Source organism: Trichechus manatus, unplaced genomic scaffold (assembly GCF_000243295.1).
Source record: "Trichechus manatus latirostris isolate Lorelei unplaced genomic scaffold, TriManLat1.0 scaffold00025, whole genome shotgun sequence".
NCBI lineage: Eukaryota > Metazoa > Chordata > Mammalia > Sirenia > Trichechidae > Trichechus > Trichechus manatus.
In genome coordinates, this window is record NW_004443961.1 from 6,075,177 (window position 1) to 6,095,022 (window position 19,846).

The following is a 19,846-nucleotide window of genomic DNA, read 5'->3' on the forward strand; positions in this document are numbered from 1 at the left end:
TAGATGGTGCCCAGCTACCACCAATGAACGTCCTGACAGGGAACACAACAGAGAGTCCCTAATGCAGCAGTAGAACGATGGGATGCAGAACTCAAATTTTAGTAAGAAGACCAGACTTAATGGTCTGACTGAGACTGGAGGCACCCCAGAAAGCATGGCCCCTGGTCTCTCTATCACCCCAGAACGAAAACAGTTTCTGAGGCCAACTCTTTAGACAAAGATTGGACTGGACTGTGGGACATAAAGTGATACTTGTGAAGAATGTGCCTCTTAGTCAAGTAGATACAAGAGACCAAAGGGGCGGCTTCTGTCCAGAGGTGAGATGGGAAGGCAGAGAGTTAGTTAGGAGCTGGTTGAATGTTCATGGGGAATCAGGGGTGAAGGGGAGGAGTGTGCTGTCGCAGAATGGGGTGAGTGGTTGGGGTCTCATAACAATGTAGGTAAAAAAAAAAATTATGTATGGGGGACTAACTTGAAACGTAAACTTCATTTAATTACAACAATAAAAAAAAATTTAAAAAAGAAAAGCATCTGACCACCAACACTAAAGTGTACAGAATTCTGCTTTGTGGAGGAGAATCTTGCCTTTGTCCAGTGAAAACTTAAGAAATGTAAGTGAAAGGACTGTGAACCAGCACCTGAAGAGAAAGGCAAGTACAGCATACTTAGGAACAGTCGAGCAAGAAATCCGATCACTTCCCAACTAGTCTTAGGGGCAGCATGATTCAGAAGCCCAGTGGAAGGGGAGGTTAATTAGCAGTGCCTGCAAGGCCAGCCTCCCTGCTCCATGTCATGCTCTGGTGACAAAAGGTCCAGCTCCCAAATGAGCACAGTCTGTGAGGGGCTTGGTCTGTCCATTCAAGGCTTTAGCTTGTGGTAGTAACAGAGTATTTTCAAGCTGGAGAATAATATGATAAATCCATTGATGATGTGAATAGATCACAGAAGGGAGACCCTGGAAACAGGGAGATATGGTAAGAGGCCAGCACAATAGTGCTGGAGGGAGATGGGGAAGGAGAAATTCCTGTATCAGCCATTGTCGGGACAAGCTGTGCTACCCTGGGCCCTGCTGGCTAGTTAAACCACACTCAGACTCAGGTAAACTTCAGCTCTTTGCTAGACACTTTCCAGTTGCCGTAGAGTCAACTCCAACTTATGGTGATCCCATACGTGTCAGAGTAGAACTGTGCTCCATAGGATTTTCAATGGCTGATATTTTTGGAAGCAGATAGCCAGCCCTTTCTTCTGAGTTGTCACTGGCTGGACTCAACCTTCAACCTTTTGGTTAGCAGTCAAGCGCATTAACAATTTGCACCACCCAGGAACTCCTTGCTAAATACATCTTTCCATAAATTGTATAAGGTTCTACTAGTGAAAATAATCAACCTAGATAGTGTGTACCATCTTAATTACTAAACCTTCTTATCAGCTGGCACAAGAGAGCAGGTTCTACCTTTTTGGAATGCATTGAGATTGTGGGCAGAGAGGTTCAGTAGCTTTTCCTACAGCTCCTTTGTGCAATCAGTTATACACAATTATACAGCCTAAAGGTCTACACTGGGCATTGCCTGCTCACTCTCACAGCCTAATGTGTTGGAGGAGAGTAGTCATGCTGTTCCACAACTGGCTGGGCTAAGATAACCAACCCAATGGCTGATTTCTAACTGTCTCCATGCTTGGGGAAAAATAGCATAATGGTAGGTGAAATGATTAGCAATAACTACATGGAACTTGGTGGGGACTAAAAAAATTATTTGTCCTTGGGTGGCACCAACAGTTAAGCACTTGATTACTAGCCAATGGTTGGTGGTTCGAATCCACCCAGAGGTGCCTCGGAAGACAGGCCTGGAGATCTGCTTCTGAAAGGTTCCAGCCTTGAAAACCCTATGGAGCAGTTCTACTCTGCACACATGGGGTCGCCATGAGTCAGAACTGACTGTAAGGCAACGAACGACAACAACAGCGCCAACAGTGTATGTGTGTCCTCCCTCTTTCCCCGTGCATCCCTCCTGCCACCACAAGAGAACATGATGGTAGTAGAGAGATGGGAATTTGGCAGCTGTGCCAAGGGCCACAATCACAGTCCTTCATAGGCCAAGCCATCTGAGAAATACACTTCCAGGACTCAGATTCTGGAAGAGGTCATGGAGGTGAGCAGGAGCCCTAGCGCTAAGGGCTGGAATCGCAGAAGAATCCTGAGCTAAAGCAAAATCCCACCTCTTCTCCGTCTTTGAATACAAAAAACTGTCCTTCCTCCAACAAAAATCTGCTCTTCTCTCATGTGGAGGTGCTCAAATGTATTGTTTTGATTTTGCTTGTGTTGTTGTGTGCCATCAAGTCGATTCCGACTCATGGTGACGCTATAGGACTGAGCAGAACTGCCCCATAGGGTTTCCTAGTCTATAATCTTTATGAAAGCAGACTGCCACATCTTTCTGACATGGAGTGCTTAACACCTGTGCCACGAGGGCTCCTTATCGTGGTTGTAGACCTTTAGAAGTTCTCTTTTACTTATAGTTTCATTCTCTATTCCTATGACAGCAGCCCCAGTTGTGTATGCTAATTCCCATGGATAAGGACAGGATTAAGGTTTCTATTATGGGTGTGAATGGGTGAGGCCAACTCCCAGGGATGGAGTACAACAGGCGGATAGTAGTAATTTCCCAAGGCAAGGTGAGGTGTAGGACCCCTAGGAAGGTGGGAGGGCATCGCCACCATTCCTGCCCATCAGCTCAACAAGACCAGACTCAGTTAAGAAGCCAAATTGATTGAGAGTATCACAGGGGGTAAATGGTGTTGTGTTTTCTTACTTGACAGGAAAAGGAACTCAGGAACCAAGATGGCACCTGCGGTTGGAAATGTGCAGGAAGCCCAGGTGCTGTGAAGCCCACAATGTGCTTAAACAATGTTTTTCCAAAGCAATGGGGTAGAAGACAGCCACTGTAGAATCATCACGGCTTGCTTCTCAAGTTTGATTTTTTTAACCATTATTTCTTTTAGTGGTTAAAAGTTTTTCATTTTTCCCCCTTAAAAAAATTGAACTGTGGCAGGTGAGTTAGCAGGAACTGCAGAAAGAGGAACCCTAACCCCCCCACCCCAGGGGGATGAGACAATGGCTTCAGTGGTGCCCAGCCCTGCCTCTCGGCTCCCAAGATCTTCCTGCTGAGGCTCTCTCAGCTAGAAACTTCTGTGTCTCAAGCTGGGCCATTTTTATGCTTCTGGGTCTTGTCTAGAATTATTCTTCATTTATGCTAACCGGCCGTTTAAAGATTTCAGGTGTTTCACTGAAGTATGTCAAACATCAGCTGTGGCTCTGGGGATGCTAACATTTATCTGGAGACCTTGAACTTTCAGCTAGAACCATGTAAGGGTCTGCCTTTTCCTTTTGTAAGAAAACCCTTTCTCCCAGCAGAGCTGTCCAGGAGCATGGCAAGGAGCAAGCCCTGTTGTCAAAGAACCCCAACAAGAGTCTAGCATCCTTCATCAGCAGCCTCCTGCCCTGCCCCCATGCATCAACAATAAGGAAGAGCGGACACCCACCCAGGGACCAGCCAGGAACCAGTAATGCAACTCTCCTCATCATCTCGGGTTTCCAGATACATATTAGCATCTCTCAGAGCAGCCACTGATGTTTTTACACACTTGAATGAAACACCCAAAATTTTTAAAAGGTCAATTAGCATAAATGAAGAGCAAAATTATAGATAAGACCCAGAAGCATAAAAATAGTCAAGCTTGAGACACAAAAGCTTCTAATCCTACAACAGCTGTGTTCTAGTCCCCAGAGGATCAGCCAAACTTTCCAGGCTGGATGGATTCTGCCCCTACCCAGCTTGGGACTAATTCACATATTTCCCAATTTGCCCGCAGCATGCCTGTAAAAATGGTGTGGCGGAGGCATGTGACCTCCTCCAACTTCACAAGGGGATAAGGAGAAGCAAGATCAACAGCCTAAGGCTGATTCCTATGAGGTGGAGGTCAGACATACCTCCACTCTCTAACCTTTTTACCAATTCCTACACCAGCCTTCCCTCCCACGGCACTCTACTTCTCTGTTGGGTTTGATAATTTGTTGTAATGGCCACACACAACTCACAGACATACTCACAGTTATGGGGTTTATTAGGAAAGTAACAGGTTACAGTTCAGGATACAGTTCTTCAATCAAGACAGCCTCTTCTCAGCGGTGCCCATGTGCAAGCCTCTCTCTGGCCCTTGGCCCCTCAGCCTGGTCTCTGCCCTGCTTGGGCCAGTGTTACAAAGCTCTTTAGCTCCGCCAGTAAGTGCCCGGAGGCACCCCACTCCGCCAGTAAGCCTTGGCCGGAAGGTGCTCAGCTCTTGCTCCATGGGCCTTGGTGGGCCACAAGCACCTTATTTGCATAGTTCCACCCAATCATCATATAGGAGTCACAAAAACTATGGCTAGAAGGGCCATATTAAGCAATTCACTGCACCACAATACCTGTGTGTCCAATTATACCTTCTGTGGAGAGCAAGGTACATTAATGGAAGGAGTGGTCTTCTGTACACCAGGCTACCCTGAGCCATCAAGAGCAAAGGAGGTGCCTGGTCAAGCTTCTGAAAGTGTGAATGGATGAGAAGACTTTCCTACTCATGCACCCATTTCTCCTTCTGAGCAAACTTCCAAGCCAGAAGCCAGGACAGTCTGTGAGTGGAGGAACAGAGAAGTTAAGCTGCTTCTTACTGTGATAAAACCTAAGACCTCAGGTCTCACCAGCCACACATAATAAAAAGTATTCCCCAAACACACAGCTTAGTGACTGTCTGACTTGTATGAAATGTTTATTAAGGGGTTGTCATTTCTCATGCCCGCTAATGAAATCTCACGTTGGCCAAATTGGCACAAGAGCTAACCAAGTGTGTTTTGGAGCTCACAGTATGAGTTACTGCATTAAATGACAGAGGCCAAGGTAGCAATGGATGGGGAGAAAAGGAGAGAAGGGGGGAAAAGTCAAGAATCAGAGACCGACCTGCTGAACCTTCCTGAAATTAAACTTTTCAAAACTGAGTCGCTAAGAGCAAGTTTCGGGCTATGATTGATCTAAATAAAACCCCAAATCCTAAGCACCCAATGCCCAGCACTGCACTTCACGGTCAATTTATACTTTCCTTCTCCCTTGGAAAAGAACTTCCTTTCCAGAGAAAACACTGTGGGGTCCTTAATTCCGAAGTGACAATCTTTTCTCCCTATGTAGTAAGAGAAGCATTATAAAAAGGCAACTGGGCCATCCAAACCCTGGGCTGGGTGGCCTTCACAAGCTGTGTGAACAAAGGAGAGAGAGGAAAGAGAAAGCCAGCTTTCCATCCAGAGCAAAACACACAGCAGGGTACACTCCTCACACTTTTCCTTCCAACTTGACCCAAACAACTTCCGGCTGTGAACAGGCCTAATTCCTGTAACTGCTGGTGTTCCCAAATGTGAACTATAATGAAACTAACCACGGAGGAGGGAAACAAGATGGAACGAGAAAGGGAGCGTCCAGTAAGAAACAATCGGAGAAGTTTAGCTTAACTAGTAAAGAAAGTCTGCTTTGAGCATTGTGCTCTTTTAAGATCTGTCTGTGGGATCAAATTGACAACAGCAACTCACAAGGTTAGGTAGCAAGCTTAGGGGCAGTGAGTTTAGGTTCATGGGGGAGGAACAACTCAGAAAAGGAGGGTGAGAATGGCTGCACAACTTGAAGAATGTGATCAGTGTCACTGAACTGTATATGGAGAAACTGTTGAACTGGTGTATGTTCTGCTGTGTATATTCTCAACAACAACAAAAAATAAAATACGATTGGAAAAAAAAACACTTGGAGAGGAGCCATCATTCCCAGATCCCAGCCACCATTCCCCGATCCCAGCCACTATTCCCAGATCCCAGCCATCATTCCCCGATCCCAGCCACCATTCCCCGATCCCAGCCACCATTCCCCGATCCCAGCCACCATTCCCCGATCCCAGTCACCATTCCCAGATCCCAGCCACCATTCCCTGATGCCAGCCACCACTCCCAGATCCCAGCCACCATTCCCCAATCCCAGCCACCATCCCCAGATCCCAGTCATCATTGTCGGATTCCATTCGTCTTTCCTGAATTCCAGCTTCCAGCCTTCCACGGTAGCCAGGTGCTGTGCATTACTTTGCATGTCCAGCCATGAAAATACACAAGAAATCTTTCAGGAACCCAAGCAGGAAGTTCATTTCCTGCGGAATAAATGCCTGCCTATGACCTTGTTTATCCCTCTGCCTCGGAGCATTGCATAACGTCTGGTCCTAACGTGCAAAGAACAGAGTTCAGTGGCCTCCCGAAGCCACTACCTAAGAATCAGCAGGTGAGGACTGGCATACCTCCTGCTGCTGAGAATTCAGAGTAACAGCTTTCTCAAGTCCTCGGAAGAGCCTTTCCAAGAACAACTGCCTTGTTACTTGTGCCTAAAACATCAAAGAGAACTTCGTGCCAAGCACTACATCAAATAAATTCTTTCTAATGGGAATAAGTCGATTTAACTGTTAAATACTCCATGCGTTGCCAGGGCTAGGTTTTAATTCCCCACAGAAGTGAATTTGCCAATGGAAAAATGTCATCATAATGGATAGGCAAGGTGTATAAGTCCAAACACCTGCCCCACCTAAACACACACACAGAGTCCCCCGCGCTTAACCCACTCGCCAAAGCACAGATCTTTACTTTTTTACAGCATCCTAGCCCCTCCCCCATAGCACAGGGGCTTTAAAAAAAACATAAAAACCAAACTGCTGCCATTGAGTCAATTCCAACTCATAATGACCCTATTGGACAGAGTAGAATTGCCCCACAGGATTTCCAAGGCTATAATCTTTACAGAAGCAGACTGCCACATCTTTCTCCCATGGAGCGGCTGGTGGGTTTGAACCCCGACCTTTCAGTTAGTAGCCAAGTGCTTAACTACTATGCCACCAGGGCACCTTTAAAATCACCATCCCATAAACCCTACTCCCTGTTGTCAAGTTTCCCCCTGGGCAAAGGAGGGTCTCACAATCAAAGTCTTTGAATCACAGAACTTGTTCATTCCAGGAAGGCCAATCCAAAATAAAACAAAAAAAAACCCAGTTGCCATCAAGTCGATTCAGACTCCTGGTGACCCCAGTGTGTCAGAGTAGAACTGTGCCCCATAAGGTTTTCAATGGCTGATTTTTCAGTAGATTGCCAGGCCTTTCTTCTGAGGTGCCTCTGGATGGACTCCAACCTCCAACCTTTCAGTTAGCAGCCAAGCACATTAACCATTTGCACCACCCAGGGGCTCCCAAAGTGTAGAATAAAACCAAAAAAACCAAACTCATTGCCGTCGAGTCGATTCTGACTCATAGCGACCCTATAGGACAGAGTAGAACTGCCGCATAGGTTTTCCAAGGAGCTTCTGGTGGATTCCAACTTTGGTTAGCAGCTGAGCTCTTCACCACTGTGCCACCAGCGCTCCGGGCGTAGTTTAGAATAATGATATGGACATTCTTTGAACTGGAAACTCTTCCAGACTGGCAGTGGGACGCCTACCCCTTGTGTTAGGATGTGTTCTGCCCTGGAGCTGACTCCCCTCACCCTATTCCTTCCAGGCTCTTCCCTGTCTCCTTACTCAGCCAACTTATATCCCACCTCACCCAGCCCCTCAGGATCCTCAGGGGTTAGAGCCCTCCGCTGGGGACACTTCCTGCAGAAAAAAATTGAGGCACATCCAATCTGTGTTTCTGATGGCTCCTTGCTCCCTCATCTCCACCTGAGTGAGCAGTTGCTATAGTTCTTCCTGCTCTTCTGAAAGATGCACACATTCAAGATCTCAATTCCAGCTGTAGGAAAACCAGAACAATGTCCCAGGGTGGGGAAGTGGGAGTGAGGCGCGCCATGTCTATCATTAACTCCTTGGACTTGAGTCGTACTTTCTATGAGAGGTCCCCTCCACAGCCTCTCGACATTCAATCTACAAACATTTTTTAAAGAAATGTACAAAGAAACATTGCAATTATAATATTTATCTGGAACACCAGTTGTTCTATGTAATCAGGCCAAATGGCCAGCTGGAAATGAGAATCAGGGAGGAAGAGCTGGAGTATGTTTCTCTTCTCCGCTGCCCTGCGGGTATGTTGTTAGGGCCTGAAGAGCAAGAACTAGACGGGACGGGTCTGTTCTACGAGCCCAACTGGAACAATTCATCATGCCTGGGGAAAGAGATCACTTTTTATAGATCCAAGGAATAGGCATATGGAAAAATTTGTAGTCTAACCCAGGATCTCAACAACCAAATTATAATCTCTTTGTGGCAGGGGTGTAACAAGTCGCTAGCACGTAGTAGGTGCTCAGAAAATACAGGAGAATTGATGTATTGCAATGAAAATTCACGTAAACTTCCGCATACAGCTAGCTCAACATGCCCAGTAACTCACTCGTCACAGAATCCCATGATGACAAGTCAATGCACAAATAGTTCTCACATTCATCTCAGCCGCATCCCTAGAAGCATGGGGATTCAGAGAAAGACTTTTAAAACTTTCTTTTTCAAAATCAGTTTTAAAACCATTTTAAACTGCAGCTATTAAGTCCTGTACGATAGTGCAATGCCTACAATGATTTCAGATTTTCAAAATTGAATTGCCTTGTTTACCCAATCAGCACGTTGCTGGCATAGCCGTGAGGGGTCCTTATTAAAACTCTGTTTGCCTTTTTGTAAAAATACTTTGGGATTAATACTCTGCGATCAAAGTCATCAGTCATATATCTGAGACTTAGTAAATGTAAAGCACAGTGCTATTTGGTGGGGTGGAAAAAGGATATAAAGAACAGAAGACAGAACACAGATCCACGGCAAGCAGCCCACAGACTCCTTGTCCTGCCCCAACACTCCTGAATTGATTCAGAGGTGAGAGCCTCAGGTCCTCATGTCCAGCCTCATGAGCTGGTCACTAACCTTCTAGGCCTGATGAGAGTAGGACTGCCTCACCTCTCTCCTGACCCAGTTGGCCTGTGCTGACTAGTGGACCTTGAAGTCCCTGGCCGCTTGACTTTGCAGATCCTCAACCTCAGTTAAACTCAGTCACCACATTTCTCTGTTCCTGCTCCCAGGTCACCAATGACGTCGGGGTGAAAGTACCCTAACAGACCTTACAAGTTCATGTCATTCAATCTCAAGGGATCCTCCATGCAGGTGGATCTAGGTTCCTCACCACTCAGGTGCCCACAAGGACTCTTCTAAAACTTCTCTACTCTCTCTGATGCTCAGCCTCTCTCCCTTTCTGCCTCCTGCTCAGATAGTCATCAGACAAGCAGCCCCTCTACTCCTGCACCTCAGCCTGTCCTGATGTCTTTATGTGGACTTTCTTCCCTCTGATGCCTAAGAAAGGTCCAGAATATGACACTGAAGTCCACAACTCCCAGCCTGAAGATTTATCTCCCCATCTGTTTGGTTTCTTCATCTTACCTGCTCTGCCTTCTCCTTATTTATGCTGTATTTCCCAACATCTTGGCTTCTCCTTCCTTCCCCAACACCATCCCTGGAAATCTCATTCCCATGAATTCAATCAGAAGACTCACTAAGTCTGTAACTCCATCTCTTATCTCCTCTCTCTCTTTCTCTCTGTTTCCCCTTCTCTCCCTCTTTTCCTTTCTCCTTCCCTCCCCCCTCTCAACTACAATCTCCAAATATTGTTTTAGCTTTTCCAAATGGTGTTATGTTCCACGAACACCTCAGACCCAATTCTGTTCAAACAGGACTTGTGACCTCTCCTTCCTCCAGGACCCTCTTCTTCTCTCTCTTTCCCCTCTGTTAATAACATCACCATCTTCCTGAGTCACCCTGCCTAGAAGTTGACTGATAGCCCCAACTGCTGCCCCTCTAGGTCAACCCTGGTGTCTGTGCCAACACCATGCTTCCCACGGGCCACTCCCACCCATTGACTGAGCCTGGCAGGCGAACCGTCACAAGCCCATTCCTGCAAGACACGGGACTCCTCCAGTGAGCAAATTTAGACTCCTGACCGAAACTTCCTTAAATCTGTGCTGCAATCTAATACTCTTCCTACCCAACCTGTCATGGATTGAATTGTGTCCCCCCAAAATACGTGTCAACTTGGTTAGGCCATGATTCCCAGTACCGTGTGGTTGTCCTCCATTTTGTGATTGTTAATTTTCCTACGTGTTGTAAATCCTAATCTCTGCCTGTGGTTAATGAGGCCAGATTAGATTATGTTAAAGAGGATTACGGTGGGACTGTAACACCCTTAGTAAGGTCACATCCTTGATCCAATGTAAAGTGAGTTTCCCTGGGGTGTGGCCTGCACCACCTTCTGTCTTATAAGAGTAAAAAGGAAAGGGAAGCAGAGAATTGGGGACCTCATACCATCAAGAAAACGTGCCCCGAGCAGAGCAAATCCTTTGGTGGACCAGAGGTTCCTGCACTGAGAAACTCCCAGACAAGGGAAGAATGATGACAAGGACCTTCCTCTGGAGCCAACAGAGAGAGAAAGACTTCCCCCCGGAGCTGATGCCCTAAATTGGGACTTATAGCCTACTAGACGGTGAGAAAATAAATTTGTCTTTGTTGAAGCCATCCACTTGTGGTATTTCTGCTATAGCAGCAGTACATGACGAAGACACCAACCCTCCTTCCTTCTCTCTCCCCTTTCACAGGTGTCAAACCTGCATCATGGTCTGAAGGCTCTCCTGCCCTCTGTTCCCACTTCCAGAAAATTTCTTGTGCATCTAATATCACGATGTTTGCTAATATCATGAACAAATGCACATTTAACATCTCACATCTAAATTCTCCAACAATCTCCAAGCTGGTCTCCTGCCTTTGATCTCAGAGGCACTCTGCAAAAAACAGGTTGAACCATGTCACTTCCCTCTGTAATAGCTTTTGGTGTCTCTCCATAGCAGTCAATAAACATTTGACAATTTAGGCAACAGGGTGATTGTCCAAGGTATCAGTCAGAGTGGCAGGTATATGCCTAACAAGAATTAATAACAAAAGTGTAAGGACAAAATAGTTAAGCTTACGGAACAACCAGAATGGAAATCATGAGAATGTTGACACACTGTGAAAAATGTAACCAAAGTCATTGAACAATATGTATAGAAATTGTTAAAAGGGAACCTAATGTGCTGTGTAAACTTTTACCAAAAACACAATAGAATATTATTTTTTAAAAAAAAGCTTAACTTAACTAGTAAAAAAGGTCTGCCTTAAGCATTACACTCCTTTAAGAACTATCTTTATTGAATCAAATTGACAACAGCAACTTGAAAGATTAGATAGGACCCTTAGGGGGCAGTGAGTTTATGTTAATGGAGGAGGAATAATTCAGAAAAGGAGAGTAAGAATAGTTGCACTCCTGGAAGAATGTAATCAGTGTCACTGAATCGCACATGTAGAAACTGTTGAACTGGTATAGGTATTGCTGTGTATATTCTCAACAATTTAAAGAGTATAAGGACAAGACAGGCTGTGATGCATCAAAAAAGTCCATTGGAAGCATCCGAGTTAAACATGAAAGACTAAGTCATACAAGCTGGGAATTGAAGGAGCAAGCAATGGCCAAGGGAGAATTTGCCAGACTGAGGAGCCCACAGGCAGGACCCGACATGGAAATCATCTGGCTGAAGGACAACAGACGGCCACAGCTTGCCATCACTGGGGAACAGCTGCTCCATTCCTGGTGCCCTTAGGTCAGTTCAGAGTGACAAAGTCACCACCTACAGCTGCATTGCACAACATCCCCTCCCTCTGATCACCCCCATCCATTAACCATTTATTAAAAAGTACATTAAACAATGCACTTCAGAACATGAAGTTCTCACAGGCTCATCAAAAGTCTCATTCTGACAGCTCAGCTAATTGGTTCTGGTTGAATAATTTGAACATTAGGGGCTTTAGCTTCTTTTTTCTAAGTATGCTCATGATAAGCCACGTGCAGTTTTGTGTAAACTTTAAACCCTGTTGCTTCTGTGAGGTTCTGGGCTACTTCAGTCTGGTGAGTTCAAGATGCCTTCACTGAAAATATTACACAGCTAGGCATAGCATAGGGGTCCCGGGTGGTGCAAACAGTTAAGCGCTTGACTACTAGCCAAAAAGCTGGCAGACTGAACCCACCCAGACGTACCTTGCAAGACAGCCAGGACAATCTGCTTCCAAAAGGTCACAGCCTTGAAAAGCCTATGGAGCAGTTCTACTCTGCACACATGGGGTCATCATGAGTCGGAATCAACTGGATGGCAACTAACAACAAGGTGTACCATAGCTAAAAACGGATTGGCTTGGTTCAGCGATAAACCACTTTTTAAATATTTTATTCATTACAAAATGAGTATGTAATTATTGTAGAAAATCTAGAAAATGCAGACTAATAAAAAGAAAGCTAAAAACACCCATAATAGCACCATCCAGAGAAGCCATATATTCTTCTAGTCTTTTTTCTTTGCATGTATGTATGTGGTTCACTCGAACAGGATAAAACTGATAGGGTTTTGAACTAAGTGGCTTTGCTTGTTGCTCTGAATGACTTACTGAGACGCCAACTGAGAATATTCTTTCAAGGCACTTGCGGAAGTGTCCAGGGGGAGGGAGAAACACCTGTACTTTCCTTATTCTGTAGGACCAGTCTGTCCTGTACACGCTCACTCCTCCCCTGCAGCAGCCTCTCCGGCCCTATCCAGCACAGCATAACTACTCACCCTTCCGTACCCAGCCCAAGCTCTGCATCCCCATGGCCCCTTCCCTGGGCCTGGCAGTGGGTCTAGGTGTGGGCACACCTGCACTTTCAGCACACAGCAGCCTATTTCCACCAGGGCAGTAAGCACATAGCATAGTGGTCCAGTGCTACTGGGTTTGTGCATGTCTGTAAACAGAATACTCCAGAAGAGTCAGGACAGGAGTTTTCTACTATGTACACCCACCTCTTTCCAGAGGACACAATGAGAGACAGTGTAGAGTAGTGTCTGGAGTGTGGACAGTGGAGCTGGACTAGCTGGTTTTGAATTCCACCTCCCGCAAACTTGGACAGGTTATGCATCCTCTTATTCTGTTATCTTTAAAATAGTACTTACCTCATAGGGTTCTAATAAAGATTAAATAAATTAATACTTGAAAAGCAACCACATACATGGTAAGCACTATATAAATGTTAGCTATTAGTATTATTACTGCTATTATTATCATGCATAACAACTAACCCAAGTTTCTCCACATTGCTTACAGCTCTCACAATATTCTTTTAACCCAGCAATGAAGGCATTTAAGACTCACATAACTCTTACTGCAGTTTTCTCCGTACATGGCAAACAAATATTTGGTCCAGAAGTTCTCTCTGACTACAACAGAACACAGGCATTTGAGTGAAATCAAGTTTGGTAATGCCACCAACAACCAACCAGTTGCCATCAAGTTGATTCCAACTCATGGTGACTCCATTTGTGTCAGAGCAGAACTGTTCCATAGGGCCCTCAGTAGCTGATTTTTGGGGAGTAGATCCCCAGGCCTTTCTTCAAAGGTGCCTGTGGGTGGACTTGAACCTCCAACCTTTTGATTGGCAGTGGAGTGCGTTAACCATTTACCCCACCCAGAGACTCCTCGATAATGGTGCTCCATTATTAAAAGGAGATGCTACCACTGGAGCTTACATACACCGATTTGCTCTCCCTGTGTGGACAGCAGTCATTAACCAGAACAAGTGCACACCTCATCGGGAGACATGGATGGCTTTCTGAGGCATCCCAACCCTCAGAGCTCACTCTTCTAGAAAGCAAGCTTTGGAACAGAGCTGGTCCACTTCAGTGCATGCGGGGACTCCTGACTGTGCAATATTTTCTCTGAGTCACCTCAGTAGTTACTGAGTCAGACTAACCGGACGAAACCAGCCCAAATCGCACAGAAGCTGCTAGGTTTAAAGTTTACACTAAAATTGCTAATTACGTATCAGGAGTGGCTTTCAAAGAGAGAGGAGGAGAAATGAAATCCCCTGATGTTCAAATTAGTCAGCCAGAACCAATTAGCTGAACTAAAAAAAGATAGACAGCTTTGACACCTTTCCAAGACTCTAATGCCCCTAAAAAACCCTCTGCCGTAGAGCTGATTCCAACTCATAGCAACCCTATAGGACAGAGTAGGACCACCCATAGGGTTTCCAAGGCCGTAATCTTTAAGGAAGCAGACTGCCACATCTTTCTCCCACAAAGTGGCTGGTGGGTTCAAACCACTGACCTTTTGGTTAGCAACCAAGCACTTAACCACAGCGCCACCAGGGGTCCTCAATTCTCTTAAAGGACATTTGATTTTAGAGAATATTGTAAAAAAAAAAAAAAAAAAAGAGCTAAATTTAGCATTTTGACTTTGAACAAGTAAACAAAAAAAATATTGGAAAGTCCTAGGACTAGCACTTTCCAATATATTTTTGTTTACTTGCTCAAATAATCACCTAAGCCTTGCTTTTAAAAAATACACAAGTCTTCACTTTCAACAGATTCAATGCATCAAGATTCTGATTCAGATTTCTCAAAATTAAAAGGAAAAGTCTTCCATTTACCCCTGGGTCCCAATTAGTTCAATTCAACAAAAAGTGCAGATTCTCTTCTGCGAGGAATTTCCCTGCAATCCGGGGAAAGAGTTCAGGTGGGAAACCAATAAGGGCAGCAGACCTCCACGGAGCTTTAGGTCCACCATTAACCAGCTGGTGCCCAACAGGCTCCCTGCCTCAAGCTGTCTACTTTGAAACAGAACAGAGCTCGCCATCTGTTATGGATTGAATTGTGTCCCCCAAAAATATGCATTGTAAATCCTAACCCCTGCAGTGGTTATAATCCCATTTGGGGATGGATTTTCTTTTTATGTTAATGAGACAATATTAGTGTACAGTGCGTCTTAAATCAATCTCTTTTGAGATATAAAAGAGATTAAACAAGCAAGTGAGAGAAGCAGAGATGGGGGAAAGACAGGCACCATGCCACTTGAAGATCACCAAGGAGCTAAGGAGTAGAAGCTGAAGAGACAAGGACTTTCCCCCAGAGCTGACAGAGCTTTTCCCTAGAGCTGACACCCTGATTTCGGACTTTTAGCCTCCTAAACTGTGAGAAAATAAATTTCTGTTTGTTAAAGTCACTCACTTGTGGTACTGACACAGTGGCTGCAATAGTGGGCTCGACCATAACGATTGTGAGGATGGCGCAGGACCGAGTAGTGTTTCATGCTGTTGTACAGAGGGTCGCTGTGAGTGGGAACCAACTCGACAGCACCTAACAACAGCCTCCTAAACTACGAGAAAATAAATTTCTGTTTGTTAAAGTCACCTCCTTGTGGTATTTCTGTTATAGCAGCACTAGATAACTAAGGTACCATCTATATATTGTTTTTATCCTAAGACCTAAAAGAACAACAGCCTTCTCTCTTGACCTGACTCCAGATGTAAGAGATACCATCTCTATGACTTGAAACCAGATAAGAATTCTTTCCGGTTAAAAAAAAAAAAAAAAAGTCCCTCAGCTCTGTGTGTCTCCTTAACTTGTGGATTCTTGCCTCCGTCCATGGACATCAACCTACATAAAATACTTCTAAAGTGCAGCCCTCAGGCCATTAAAAAACACATTTTAATTCTGGCTTTGATTTCTTAAATTCTGTTTAAATTTTTGACTAAGATTCTACTGAATAGTAAAATGAGCATTAAATGAAGCCCTTATTCAAGTCTCAGACACAAGGTTTAGCGACCTGATGAACTGTGGAATGACATCAAGGACATCAGACATGAAGAAAGCAAGATGTCATTAAAAAGACAGGAAAGAAAGGAGAAAAATAGATGTCAGAAGAGACTCTGAAACTTGCTCTTGAATGTCAAGTAGCTAAAGCAAACAGAAGAAATGATGAAGTAAAAGAGCTGAACAGAACATTTCAACGAGCAGCTCGAGAAGACAAAGTAAAGTATTATAATTATAATGTGCAAAGACCTGGAGGTAGAAAACCAAAAGGGAAGAACATGCTCAGCATTTCTCAAGCTGAAAGAACTGAAGAAAAAATTCAAGCCTCAACTTGCAGTATGGAAGAAGTCTATGGGGAAAATACTAAACAACGCAGCAAGCATCAAAAGAAGATGGAAGGAATACACAGAGCCACTATACCAAAAAGAATTGGTGGAAGTTCAACCATTTCAGGAGGTAGCATATGAGCAGGAGCCTATGGTACTGAAGGAAGACCAAGCTGCACTGAAGGCATTGGCAAAAAACAAGGCTTCAGGAATTGACGGAATACCAACTGAGATGTTTCAGCAAACAGATGCAGCACTGGAAGTCCTCACTGGTCTATGCCAAGAAATTTGAAAGACAGCTATCTGGCCGATTGGAAGAGATCTTATTTATGCCTACTCCCAAGAAAGGTGATCCAACTGAATGTGGAAATTATCGAACAATATCATTAATATGGCATGCAAGTAAAATTTTGCTGAAGATCATTCGAAAGCAGCTGCAGCAGTATACCAACAGAGAACTGCCAGAAATTCAAGCCGGATTCAGAAGAGGACGTGGAACCAGGGATATCATTGCTGATGTCAGATGAATCCTGGCTGAAAGCAGAGAATACCAGAAAGATGTTTACCTGTGTTTTATTGACTATGCAAAGGCATTCGACTGTGTGGATCATAACAAATTATGGATAACATTGCAAAGAATGGGAATTCCAGAACACTTAATTGTGCTCTTGAGGAACCTGTACATAGATCAAGAGGCAGTTATTCGGACAGAACAAGGAGATACCATGTGGTTTAGTCAGGGAAGGTGTGCATCAGGATTGTATCCTTTCACCATACCTATTCAAACTGTATGCTGAGCAAATAATCCAAGAAGTTGGACTATATGAGGAAGAACAGGGCATCAGGACTGGAGGAAGACTCACTAACAACCTGAGATCTGCAGATGATACAACCTTGCTTGCTGAAAGTGAAAAGGACTTGAAGCACTTACTGATGAAGATCAAAGACTACAGCCTTCAGTATGGATTACACCTCAATATAAAGAAAACAAAAATCCTCACAACTGGACCAATAAGCAACATCATGATAAACGAAGAAAAGATTGAAGCTGGCAAGGATTTCATTTTACTTGGATCCATAATCAACACCCATGGAAGCAGCAGTTAAGAAATCAAAAGACGTGTTGCGTTGGGCAAATCTGCTGCAAAAGACCTCTTCAAAGTGTTGAAAAGCAAAGATGTCACCTTGAAGACTAAGGTGTGCCTGACCCAAGCCATGGTGTTTTCAATCACCTCATATGCACGCAAAAGCTGGACGATGAAGACTGAAGAAGAATTGACGCCTTTGAATCGTTGTGTTGGCAAAGAATATTGCATATACCATGGACTGCCAAAAGAATGAACAAATCTGTCTTGGAAGAAGTACAACCAGAATGCTCCTTAGTGGCAAGGATGGCGAGACTACGTCTCACATACTTTGGACATGTTATCAGGAAGGATCAGTCCCTGGAGAAGGACATCATGCTTAGTAAAGTAGAGGGCCAGCGAAGAAGAAGAAGACCCTCAACAAGATGGATTGACACAGTGGCTACAACAATAGGCTCAAGCATAACAACAATTATGAGAATGGTGCAGGACAGGGCAGTGTTTTGTTCTGTTGTACATAGGGCCACTATGAGTCGGAACGGACTGGATGGCACCTAACAACAACAACATTCTTAGTGAATATGAGATATGTGAATACAAAAAGTAGAGTCACCTGCTAATTCAGGCAAAAACTACCCAATGGAAACCTCTTTAAATGCTGATAAGATCAAAACCAAAACCCATTGCTGTAAAGTCTATTCCGACTAATAGTGACCCTACAGGACAGGGCAGAACTGCCCTATAGGGTTTCCAAGAAGCAGCCAGTGGATTCAAACTGCTGACCTTTTGATTAGTAGCCAAGCTCTTAACCACTGCACCACTAGGGCTTCACCTAAAATGCTGATAGAAACCTAGAATTTGAGTGGTTTGCTTTGTTTGGGGAGGGTGCAGGAGTAGGGTAAGGAAAGTAATGTTCAAAGTCCCCACTTTACACTTGGTGGCAAAATAATTTGTGCGTTAATAAAAATTTAAAAAGAAAAAAAAACTACTTCAAGTGTAAAATAAAATTCTAAGGAAGTCTATGAGTAAACAGCTTTCTTAGCCAAGCGTAAATCTTATTTCTAGAGAACCACTCAGACCTGAAAAGTACTGCTGGCTTTCAGGATGTAGCTATTAAAATTTCAGCGTGATATAAGAGGACAATTTGAAGCCACTGTGTTGTGAAAAGCCTCGGGCTAGGAGGCCAGGTATCTGTCTCTTCTCCCATTTTTTGTCACTTCCCTAGCTGCATGACTTAAGGTAATTCCTTATGCCTTTTTTAGTCTCTGTCTTAATTGGTAAAGTGATTATGTTGTTAGTTGATTCCAATTCATGGCGTCCCCACGTGTGCAGAGTAGAACTGATCCATAGGGTTTTCAAGGCTGTGACCTTTCGGAAGTAGATCACCAGGCCTGTCTTCCAAGGCGCCTCTGTATAGGTTTGAACTGCCAACCTTTTGACTAGTAGTCAAGCGCTTAGTCAAGTAGTCAAGTGCCACCCAGAGACTCCAGGAAGTCACCATCGCAACATGCAAGCCTCACTGACAGACTAGGTGGTGGCTGCACAAGATGCATTGGCCAGGAACTGAACCTAGGTCTCCCACATGGAAGGCAGAATTCCACCACTGACTCTGCTAACAGTAACGACAGAGGAGATGGTGACACCTCTCAACCCACAGCATGAGAGAACCCTGGCCTCGGTAATTGGTGCCTGGGAATTGGGTTCTCCAAGCGTGTATGTGCACTGCCCAACCCCTTTCCCATCCCAGGCAAGCTTGTTGGGCCTCAGGGAGCTCTGGGAAGTTCTGGGATAAGGACGCTGCGTGGACCCCCTCCTTGGGTATGGAACTGACTGCTCAGGGAACGAACTCTCCCACCATCCCAGATATCTGCCGCCGTTTTATTTTAATCAACATATTCACAGCCCTGAGCCATCCTAATCCAGAGCTGGACTTCCAGCGCCACAGAAGGCAAATAGGCCAGAGTCGACAGGGGCGCTTGCAGAAGACGCCTCCGGGCCACTTACACACGGGGTCTTCCATTCTCAAAGGTCTCCTCAAACGGATGCTGGCGGGGATCGTCTTCTCAATCAGCTCTTCAATGCTCTGAAAGTCAAACGGAAGTCGGTGACCACTAAAGGCCAAGCAAAGTGCTTCCGAGTGAGAGTTAAAAACTGTGTGTTTTGCATCGACAAAGGCTTGTGGGAACCTCATTTAAATCGCCTCATTAAATCGGGGTGCTTTTGAAAGAGAAAAGAAAAACTTGGAGCAAACCACAAGCCAACCAGAGGAAAGGAAATAAGCAGGAATGTGACTGGGGCCACTCCGGACTGGAATTCCGTCGGCGACCGGAGATAACCGGATAAACCCAGGCTAACCAGGAGATCTTCCAGGTCTTGCAAAGTTAGGGCTTATCCGCAGGCGACTAGGGTTGACCAAGCCTTGGGTTTAAAAATGTCAGATTTTGAGGCGCGATAAGAGGGTGGAGAAAGCAAGCGGGTACGGGACGCTGGGGCACGGGGACCCGGGACCTGTGCGCGCGGGGCAGCCAACCCAGGGCGCGCGCGGGACCGGGCGGGGACCGGGGGGAGGCCTGAGGCCAGGGAGTCCTTACCGCCAGCTCCAAGGCCTGCAGCATCTCCCGCTGGTCTTTGTCCCCGGGGCCGATGTGCCTCCTCGCGAAGTCGTCGTGGCGGGGCAAGAGACGCTCGAGGAGGCGCGAGGCCCCCGCGCCGCCGTCCCC

The 19,846-nt window shown here is 45.2% G+C and overlaps 1 protein-coding gene across 1 annotated transcript in view; it reads right to left on the reverse strand.

Annotated features, from left to right (window-relative positions):
• The window catches only part of GLDC (glycine decarboxylase), a gene marked incomplete at its 5' end in the record, with an annotated part of 94,253 nt that extends 74,407 nt beyond the window's left edge, over positions 1-19,846 (reverse strand). The window contains 2 exons of the mRNA XM_004373544.2: positions 19,131-19,209; positions 19,718-19,846. Coding sequence (XP_004373601.1) covers positions 19,131-19,209; positions 19,718-19,846 — 208 coding nt within the window. The remainder of the gene's footprint in view (positions 1-19,130; positions 19,210-19,717) is intronic.